General features: G+C 46.8%; 1 protein-coding gene across 1 annotated transcript in view; it reads left to right on the forward strand.

Annotated features, from left to right (window-relative positions):
- POLR1D (RNA polymerase I and III subunit D) overlaps positions 1–11,016 on the forward strand; it is a 49,240-nt gene extending 38,224 nt beyond the window's left edge. Inside the window, exon 3 of the mRNA XM_029602597.1 lies at positions 10,640–11,016. Coding sequence (XP_029458457.1) covers positions 10,640–10,793 — 154 coding nt within the window. The 3' untranslated portion in view covers positions 10,794–11,016. The remainder of the gene's footprint in view (positions 1–10,639) is intronic.
- The last annotated feature ends 418 nt before the right edge of the window (positions 11,017–11,434 follow it).

The raw sequence follows: 11,434 nt of genomic DNA on the forward strand, positions 1-11,434 counted from the left end.
ACTGTATGGATCTGGTGCTGCCTTCAGATCTTCAGTATGTCTGACTCCAGCTGATGGTGCAGACATGTAGACTGATGCTACAGCTAGAAGTAGACCCTCTTGGGAAGGCTTTGGACCTAGGCTTGTGGTGAAGCATAGGCTGAGTCATGGCAGTGTTCCAGACCGTTCTGTTTGGACCAATTCTCCCTAACCCCCCATAGGAAGGAACTCATTTGCGGGTCTGAGTTCCCTCACGAATGGGTCAAGCATTTTGCCCTTGGTTGGTCCTGCAGTAGGAGCTCCTGACAGCACTCCTACCATCTATTCTTGGAGAGCAACAGGGAGGCAAAATTTATTTAAAAACAAAAAAAAAGCAGCAGAGCCTTTTCAGTGGACTGCCTCCTGATCTTCTATAGTGCTATGTTGGGTTTGGCTCAGTCAGGGGATCTTCCATCTCCTTCCCTCTGCTTGCTTCTGGTATTTCCATGAAAAAGGGAGGTGAGGCACTGCAGATAAATCATGGTACTCAGTGTGTCACTTGGTGCATTCTGCTTGGCTTAAGAAGGCAGCTGCCAAAAGCACCTGGCCCCTATAGTAGAAGGCAGTACTGTATGCACCTGGAGCAGGGCCTGATCAGCACTCCTACTTTGGCAGGAATAGCAGAAATTTTAACACTGCATCATGCCAAAAATACAGATCATCTGGAAATCTGGAGCTGCACAGGCTCTACAGTACCTAAAGTTAAATATTTATTTATACAAGATTTATTTTCCACATCTCCAAAATTTTGTTCATAGTGGATTACAATGTTGAAACATCCATAATTATGGATGCCCCTATAGCCCTTTCCTGTTCAACCTTTGGAGGGAAGGAAGTAAAGCACTTGGCATGCTTGACTTAAAGTGCATTCCTGTACATACTAGGGATGTGAATCGTTTTTGAACGATTACAATTATCATCAGATAATTTTTAAATCGTCCAAAATCGTTAGATATGCGATACAATACAAATGCCCCCGATTTATCGTCAGGGGCATTTGTACTGTATCGTTAAATAGGGCACGGGAAAACCGGCACACCAAAAAAACCCTAAAACCCACCCAAACCTTTAAAACAAATCCCCCCCCCCCCCCAAATGTTTTAAATTACCTGGGGTCCAGTGGGGGGGGGGGGGTCCCAACGCGATCTCCTCCCGCTCTCTGGCCACTGCTGCGTTGAGAAATGGCACCGGTGGCCCTTTGCCCTTATGTGACAGGGCAAAGGTAGCGCCGGTGCCATTTTGTTTCCTGGCTCCCAACGTCACGCGTGCGGGAGATCGCCCCCGGACCCCCGCTGGACCCCCAGGGACTTTTGGCCAGCTTGGGGGGGGGGCCTCCTGACCCCCACAAGACTTGCCAAAAGTCCAGTGGGGGTTCGGGAGCGACCTGCATGCGGGCCGTATTGCCAATCTTCAAAATGGTGCCGGCGCTACCTTTACCCTGTCACATGATAAGGGCAAAGGGCCACCGGCGCCATTTCTCAACGCAGCGGTGGCCAGAGAGCAGGAGGAGATCGCGTCGGGACACCCCCCCCCCCCCACTGGACCCCAGGTAATTTAAAACATTTGGGGGGGGGGTTTGTTTTAAAGGTTCGGGTGGGTTTTAGGGTTTTTTTGGTGTGCCGGTTTTCCCGCCCTCCCCGATTTACGATTTTTAACGATTTTTAGAAAATAAAAAACTCGACGATCAGATTTCCCTCCCCCCCCCCCCCCAGCCAAAATCGATCGTTAAGACAATCGATTACATGATTCACACCTCTAGTACATACCCAGATGAGTCAAGACCAGTGGGTTATGCACTCCCACCAGCAGGTGGAGTCACAGAGCAAAGCTTTGAGGCACTGGTATCCCAAATGTGCCACCTGCAGCTCATCAGTATTTCTCTGACTCCAGCAGATGGTGGTCGTGTATACCTGCATCTTTGTATGAGACCAATTTTTCTTGCTCCCTGAGATGCTAGGTTCAATGTCTGGACCATCCCTCAGCTAGAGCCTGGCGAACAGGGGGTTGGGTTACTCCTGGCGGTGCTAGCTCGTGTGGTTCCGGGTCCCCTGATAGCCAGGGGACTGACTTCCTCAGCAACCCGAAGGCTCCCCCTCAGTGTCTGCAGTACAGGGAAGTAGCCCCTTAGGAGATTCTTAGCGTAGGCTTTTTTTTTTTTCTGTTACTAGAAGTTGAAGCGTTTGTGTAAAAAAAAAAAAAATAAACAACCCAGCTCCAAGTTCCCTGTTCACTGCAGTTCCCGGGGTAAATCAGTCTGCCCAGTGGTGCAGAGCCAGGCAAACCCCTGAAGAGGAGGGGAGAGTGTTTCAGCCCTGGTAAGAACCTCCGAGGATGTTTTTAGGATCCCTGTCTCATTTTTACTTTCGGCTCCGGAGCTATTTTTACCGTGGTGGCCATTTTTTGTTTTTTCTTTTTCGACCTCCCACGCGGCTCCCCAGTGTTCCTGGGACTGATTTTCGCAGTGTTTTTGGTAGGAGTCACCAGGGTTGGGTGACAGCACCTGTTTTCTTTCGGGAGTGGGGGGGGGGGGGAGTTATATGCCCTTTTTTGCAAGAGGAACATGGCAGAAACTCCTCTGGTGGAACCCTGTAAGGCCTGCGGAGTATGGTCAGTTTTAGACCCCCTGACACTGTGCACGGACTGTGCGCTGAGTGGGTAAGCGGCCTCAGACAAGAGGATCAAACTTTAAAAAGTCTGCACGCAGGTCAGGCTCGGTGGCTGGGTCTAATGGAAGGAGCCCAACCACCACTGCGCACCCTATGGAAAAGGTCTCCCAGGATGACCCTCCCCCGCTGTCCCCCACTGCACGGACTCCGAGACCGGAGGAATCGAGAGACACGGACACTGATTCTAGCAGTGATGGAACTGGGGGTGATTTTCACCGGAATTTGTGCTGCCCATGCATGAAGCATTTTTGGCTCGGAAGCTCGCGAAGCGCAGAGCCCAGGTTGGGAGTGTTGGAGTTCCCAAGCGTCCCCAACTGCGAACTGACAGTCATCCCTCCCGGGCAACTTTGGCTTGGGAGGATCTAGTGCAGGGGTCAGGAACCTTTTTGGCTGAGAGAGCCATAAACGCCACATATTTTAAAATGTAATTCCATGAGAGCCATACAATATGTTTAAAACTAAATACAAGTAAATGTGTGCATTTTATGTAAGATCACACTTTTAAAGTACAATAAGTCTCTGAAAATATTACACCAGGCCTTACGACACCAATACATCTCCTATTAGGAAAACGGACCAAGTCAGGCTGCTATAGAGTCCTACACAGAAACTACACGCCAGCAGAAAACCTCACCTGAATCACGTGCTGTCCCTCACCTAACATAGAATAAAGAGACCAAAACGCATAACAAGAAGCATGCAGACAAAAACTGAATTGGAAACTGCAACAAGCCAGAGTCTCTGTATGCAGTGTAACAAAGGAAAAAAGAAACATCACACATCCTTATAAAACAAATCAAGAAATATAAAATCATCAGCAGTAAAACTGTACTAACAAAAAGAACATATTTCGAAACAGCTGATGAGTGGAATATCCAATAATTAAAAACTCATATAAAACATTTCCAGATACCAACAAAATATTTCAAAATAGCAGACACAAAGATCCAGTAATGAAAAATAATAAGGATACAAAAATCTTTTTGCTCTGCATACCTGGGAACGTTTGATATCCAGGTGTCCTGAGATTGTTCTGAATTAGCAGGAGGTGGGGTGGTTTGCTTGGAACTTTCTCCTCTCTCAGTCACATACCAGCGCTCTCTCTCACACTGGCTCTCAATGACACACCTATACACACATGCTCTCAGTCACTCACATATACAAATGTTTTTTCTCTCTCACTTATATAGGCTCTTAATTACACATTTACACACATGCTGTCTATCTTTTCACGCTTACACACACACAGGCTTTCAATCACATAAATACATGCTGTCTTTTTCTCTCACACACAGACTCTCATTCACATGCTTACAAACATGTCCTCTCTTTCTCTCATTTACACACAGGCTCTCAATCACATACTCACATGCTCCCTCACCTAAATCAGCTCTCAATCACACACATACACACATGGTCTCTCTCTCTCATTTAAACACAGGCTCTCAATCACATACTCACATGCTCCCTCACCTAAATCAGCTCTCAATCACACAGACACACATGGTCTCTCTCTCTCATTTAAACACAGGCTCTCAATCACATACTCACATGCTCCATCACCTAAACCAGCTGTCAATCAGACACAGACACACATGATCTCTCTCTTACTTATACACACAGGCTCTTAATCATACATACACATGATCTCTCTCACACACAAAGGATCTCAATCATACACACATACTCTTTCAAACAAACAGGTTTTCAATTACAAACTTACACATACAGGTTCCCAATGGTAAACTTACATTCATGCTCTCTCTCTCACAGGCAGGATCTCAATCACAGACATACTCTCTTTCACATATACAGGCTCTCAATCATTCACATACATGCAATCTCTCACTCACACACACAGGATCTCAAACACACATGCTTGCTCGCTCATTCATTCACTCTCTCTCCCCCCCGGGAACTCGCGGCAGCAGCAGCCACCTCCCAACGCTAACCTCCTTCATTTTCAGCCCTCGCGGAGGCGAAGGCGGAGTCCCATCGGCCGCGGTTGAAGATTTTCATTTTCCTCCGAGCCGCGCTGCAGTCTTCTTCCCGTCGGACACTAGCGTGCCTGCGCGGGTCTTCCCGCGCAGGCACCCGATGCTCTCCACTTCCTCTTCCGGGCCGCGGGAAGAAGAGAGCACCGGCGCAGGCACCCGCGCAGGCACCCGCGCAGGCACCCGATGACTCCAGCGCTGGCACCCGGCTGACACCCGATGACTCCCGCGCAGGCACCCGGATGACTCCAGTCGGCGTGCTCTCTTCTCCTCCACCCCGCGGCCCGGAAGAGGAAGTGGTGAGCATCGGGTGCCTGCGCGGAAGAAGAGACCACGCTAGTGTGGTCTCTTCTTCCCGCGCAGGCACCCGATGCTCTCCACTTCCTCTTCCGGGCCGCGGGGGGAGAAGAGAGCACGCTGGTGCCGCTGACTCCAGCTGTCCTGCCGCGTTCCGCCCGGGCTGACAGCATTTTAAGCCCGGGCGGAGGAGGACCGGGGAGCAGCTGGGTCAGCGGGGAACCGCGAAGTATGGCGACACTTGTCTGCGAGCCAGATGCAGCCCTCAAAAGAGCCATATCTGGCTCGCGAGCCATGGGTTCCCGACCCCTGATCTAGCGGGTGCAGTCGACCAGCAGGGGACTGCCTCCACTCCATCCCTGAGAGACATCGCTGCAGATCAGGGTGAGATCCTTCCAGACATAGATACGGGTGACGACGATCAGGATCCGGTAGAACCTAGTGCGGAGGGGGACGACCCCCGCGTAGTATGGCTGTTTAAGAGGGAAGAATTGCATCCCCTTAATCCCCAGGTGCTTGAGGAATTGGGGGTGAGACCCTCGCTGGAAGATTCTAACAGCGAGGGAGTGAACCGAGTCCTGGGTGATCTCCGGGGTCCACCTCATGCTTTTCCCATTCCAAAGAAGATTCAAAAGCTCATCAGCTGGGAGTAAGAATCCCCAGAGGCAGGGCTTAAGGTCAGCTGGGCGATGCAAAAAATCTACCCGCGAGGAACATTTAGAACGCCTCAGGTTACCTAAGGTGGATGCAGCTGTATCAGCGGTGACCAAGAAGATGACCATTCCAGTGGCGAGAGCAGCTTCTCTCAGAGATGTGCAGGACCGCAAGCTGGAGCTGCATCTGAAGCAGGTGTTCGAGGTCTCCTCCTTAGGACTTCGGGTGGCGGTGTGTGTCAGCATAATGCAAAGAGCGTGTTTATGTTGGATTCAAAAACCGCAGGACGACACATCTTCTGGGACTTTGTCAGCATCTCAGGCAGCTCGTCTGGAGGCGGCGGTAGCATATGTGGCAGATACCTCATATAAGAACATAAGAACATGCCATATTGGGTCAGACCAAGGGTTCATCAAGCCCAGCATCCTGTTTCCAACAGTGGCCAATCCAGGCCATAAGAACCTGGCAAGTACCAAAAAACTGTCTATCCCATGCTACTGTTGCTAATAATAACAGTAGCTATTCTCTAAGTCAACTTAATTAATAGCAGGTAATGGACTTCTCCTCCAAGAACTTATCCAATCCTTTTTTAAACCCACTTACACTAACTGCACTAACCACATCCTCTTGCACCAAATTCCAGAGTTTAATTGTGCGTTGAATGAAAAAGAACTTTCTCCAATTAGTTTTCAATGTGCCACATGCTAACTTCAGGGAGTTGACCCCTAGTCTTTCTATTATCTGAAAGAGTAAATAACCGATTCACATCTACCCATTCTATACCTCTCATAATTTTAAACATCTCTATCATATCCCCCCTCAGCTGTCACTTCTCCAGGCTGAAAAGCCTTAACCTCTTTAGTCTTTCCTCATAGGGGAGCTGTTCCATCCCCGTTATCATGTTGGTCACCCTTCTCTGTACCTTCTATATGACTTGGTGCGTTCGGTGGCCCGGACTATGGTCTCGGTTGTGGCTCGGCGACTCCTATTGCTCTGCAATTGGGCAGTGGATGCTTCCTCCAAGTTGCAACTGTGCAGTCTGCCTTTTAGAGGGAAGTTGCTGTTTGGAGAGGATTTGGATCAGCTGATGAAATCTCTGGGGGATTTCAAGGGCAATAAACTGCTGGAAGGTAGAAAGCCCTACAGGAAATCATTCAGTCCTTGATCCTGTTTTTGGGCTTTCTGAGAAAGCAGGTCGGTGAGGCGTGTTCCACCCTCTGGTTCCAGACAGACCTCTTCCCATACACGGTCCTTTCGCAGCTCTGGTCGTCCTGCCAGAGATGGTTTCAGTCGGAACCGGAACTGGGAAGCCTGTCCAATGAAATCAGGCCCGCCCACTCCTCGGTCCAGATGATCGGGGGCAGGTTGTCCCAATTTTACGAGGAATGGGCCAGGATCACCTCCGATCGCTGGGTGTTTGAAGTGGTAAAAGAAGGTTATGCCTTAGAATTTTCTCGTCCTCTCATGCCAGCCTTTGTGGAATCGCGATGCGTTTCCCACAAGGGAGTCGCAGTAGAAGACACTCTACAAAGATTGCTGGCCCTGAAGGTGATCGTCCCCGTACCGTCTGAGGAATGGGGGAGGGGACGGGTCCTTTTATTTCATGGTTCCCAAAAAGGAGGGAACTTTCTGACCCATCCTGGACCTACAGAAGGTGAATCACTGCTTGAATGTGCCCCTTTTTCAAATGGAAACACTTCAAACTGTCATCACAGTGGTTTGAAAGGGAGAGTTCCTCGCCTCCTTGGATCTCACTGAGGCTTATCTACACATCCCGATTCACAGCGTTCACCAGAGATTCCTACGATTCAAGATCCTGGGTCAGCATTTTCAGTGCCAGGCGCTGCCTTTTGGACTGGCGACAGCCCCACGCACCTTTATCAAAGTGATGGTCATGGTGGCAGTGACCCTCCGGAAGGAAGGGATAATGGTCCATCCTTACCTCGACGATTGGCTGATTTGAGCCAAGTCGGAAGAGGAAAGCGAGCGGACGGTTCTTCATGTGATCCATTGTCTCCAGTCCCTGGGCTGGGTAATCAACGAAGTGAAAAATCATCTGACTCCATCACAGTGGCTGGAGTGTTTGGGAGTTTGTTTCGACACCCTCCAGGGCAGGGTGTTTCTCACGAACGACAGGATGTACAAATTGCAGCAACAAGTGCATCTCTTGTTACAGATCACCTACAAGCTCTGGGTTTCATGGCTTCAACGTTGGAATTGCTGCCTTGGGCCTTCGCTCACCTGAGCCAGTTAGAGACATCTACTATCGCGGTGGGACCCAGTGTTGGAGCAATACCAGTTGCCCCTGCCTTTGTTGCAACGAATCAGGTCCAGCCTGCAATGGTGGCTGTCGGAAGACAATTTACAGAAGGGGATGCCCCTCGAAGTCCCGAATGAGTGATCGTGACAATGGATGCGAGCCTTCAAGGATGGGGAGCAGTGTGCCTCGGTCATGCGGCGCAGGGGACCTGGTCTTTACCCGAACGATCGTAGTCTATCAATCACCTAGAAACAAGAGCAGTCCACAAAGCGTTATTGGCATTCCAGTCTCTGGTGCAGGGGAGAATGGTTCGAGTCTTCTCGGACAACGCCAGCATGGTGGCATATTTTAATCATTAGGGAGGAATCACAAGTCCAGCCGTGGCACAGGAAGCACACCTCCTCTTTGCTTGGGCTGAGCTTCATCTGGAAGGCATCTCACCCTCTCATGTGACAGGTGTAGACAACGTGCAGGCAGACTTCCTCAGTCTTAGGGCATCCCTCCCACTTTCATATAAATTTGTATTAATTTATTCTGCTGATAGTCCACAAATTGGTCATTAACATGGAGGAGGTTTAGTTAACTTAGATACTAAAGTAAACAGGACTCTAGGATTATGAAAACCTGCTTGCAAATAGTCCATGTGGTACTTTTTCCTGCAATTCACAAAATCATTTTTATATAATGATCTTAACAGATGAAACTCTTGTTTGCTAATAGAATCCTGCACCTTTCGCCATTGTTGCTCAGTACGATACATATCCCATTTCTGCTAAGCTAAGGAAGCATTAAATCTTGGATCTTTAAATGTAATTTCTTTTAAAGGGGCAATCTTATTTATAATATCCTCTAAAATTGCTGTAAATGGAATAGTAAGAGCTTCAGTTGAGTTACTACTAACACGAGCCTTCATGGTTTCCCATGATTTGCTTACCTTGGCTAAATCAATACTTCCCCTAATCTTCCAAGTATTCACTGGTTTCATTACTGGACAAAATTGTTCCAAAAAAAAATTTTTAAACATTAAAAGTTGATCCATCCATAATCCTTCCTCAAATTTTAGATTAGATACAGGTTTATGGCCCATCGTGTCCAATGGCGCAGGTCTAACATATGGCCTTTATGGTGTGTAGGGCCATTAACTAACTGTACCAAGCTAAGTCCTGAAATCATGTCTAACAATTCTTAACTTTGACTCGTAGAACAGTTGTCTATGTGTATGTTAAAATCACCAATGATCAGAAGATGGTCATAATACATAGAAAGAGAGGCAATGAACTCGGTGATCCCATCTATGAGTGTTCCACCTTGATCAGGTGGACAACATAGCGATCCGATTGCCCATCCACCCAGTTGAGCTCAGGTTCATCCTGTTTCCATTGATCATTCTTGAGATGTTTCTCCAACTTGATTGGAGTCCACCTGTGGTAAATTCAATTGATTGGATATGATTTGGAAAGGCACACACCTGTCTATATAGGGTCCTACCATTGACAGCGCATGTCAGAGCAAAATCAAAGCCAAGAAGTTGAAGGAATTGGCTGTGGACCTCCGGAACAGGATTGTGCCAATGCACAGATCTGGCCTGATCAGTTTCAATGTATCAATTCAATTGGGATCTTAACCATAGATTCCCTCTAGATTGGACATCCTTTACTCAATGGTTACCCAAATGGAAGCTATATGTACCCTGATGGATGGACAAAGAATACTACCTGCATGATGTGGTTTCCCTAATGCCCAATTAATGGACACTATTATACCTTTGCAGCCCATACTCCAATTGACATTTATCAGAATTCTACTTTTGATAACTTCCACCTGTCTGGAAAGAACTATCCCAACTATCTGTTTATGCCTAATACCTCTGTGGCCTTCCAGAATAGTACTATACCAGCTAATCTATCTCTTCAGCCTCTGTCATCTTTTCTAGGTCTCTGGGCCCGAATGAATCATCCATCAATTCTTTTCAATCCAAAAGAGAAAAGACAAGATGGGTGCAGAGTAAAGGCAACTAGGGTCCAAGCCGGTTGGACAACACAATGGCAGTACCCGGGTGTCTTTTATGTAACTGGAAATATGGCTTATAAAAGACTATATGCAAATTTGTACTCTTGCTTCACCATGGATTATGTCCTACCCAAATTTACTATTTTCCTAGTTGAGAAACACCAAAGTTACTTTATTCATCCCCACAGGAAAGTTAAGAGGGATTCTACCAGAAAGGAATTAGCTGAACTTGTAGACTCCCCTCTGAAGCAGCATGGGTTTATTTGGCTCATTCATAGAGTTTTCCACTCTGTTGGAATAAATGAACTGGAACACTTTGTGCTCAATTTGTCCTCCATAGTGGAAAAGATTGCCAATGAAACCACCTTTTCGATCCAGTCTTTGCAATCAGAGATTACATCATTATTAGTTGTGTTACGGAACCAAATGGCTCTTGATATCCTACTTGCCAAAGAAGGAGGAGTATGCCAGGTCATCAGTACTTCCTACTGTACTTATGTGAACCAAATTGGAGAAATCCAATGCAGCAACACTTTAAAATATTTGACAAAGCAGGCCCATGACCTAAGCCAAGGGGGAGGGGGACAGTCAGGTGCGTGGGAATGGGATTTTCTTGGGATTGGCTCATTATTTGGAGGATAAGGAAAGATAATCGCCTATGTTTCCATTATTGTGGTTGTTGTTACCATGTTTTTTTTGTCATTTTGTTTCCTGTTCCAATGCTTTTTGTCTCATTGTAGGAAAAGTACCCCCATGACTACTGCCAGCCTCATGTCTCTGATCACCCTTCCTTCGAGCCCACCTTGTACCCACCTTGACAGCAAGAAACCACTCACCAGGACAGACTCCGAGACCACTCTTGTTCCTGATATTGATATGCCTGAACCCCCCTGAAATCCAATGGTTGCAAATGGCATCATCTACAGACATTTAGGGCCTTGGTCAATCTGAATGCATCAAAAGGGAGAAGTTGTCAGATCTAGAGGGAATCTATGGTTAAGATCCCAGTTGAATTGATGCATTGAGACTGACCAGACCAAAATTGTGCAGCAAGAAATAGCTTAAGTTCCTCATCTAGCAACTTAGTTAACCAGTTATTCCTTATTATATGCCTACGTGCTGGCTGCATAGCCCTCTTGTCACATGTCCAGCCTTAGAGCAGTTTCTGCATTATTAAATTATTTAATTAATTAATGATTAATTATTTAACTATTCAATTATTTATTTAATTAGATCATGCAGTTTCTGCATTATTTAATTATAACAAGCATTTCCAGACCCTATTTGAATCGTATATTAACGACAACCACAATCAGACATTCTTATATTACTGTAAATAATGGCTCTTACTGTTAAGTTCCTTTAGACTTTCCTCCACCCAGTTTTAGCATCCTGTTTTATTGTAACTTCAGAGTTTTTCATTACACTTGTTACATTTCTGTTCAGTTATTTATTTTAATTTACACCCCCTTGTTTAATGTAAACCAGCATGATGTGATTCTAATATATGTGATTCTAATATATATATATATATT

Source organism: Rhinatrema bivittatum, chromosome 5 (assembly GCF_901001135.1).
Source record: "Rhinatrema bivittatum chromosome 5, aRhiBiv1.1, whole genome shotgun sequence".
Lineage (NCBI taxonomy): Eukaryota > Metazoa > Chordata > Amphibia > Gymnophiona > Rhinatrematidae > Rhinatrema > Rhinatrema bivittatum.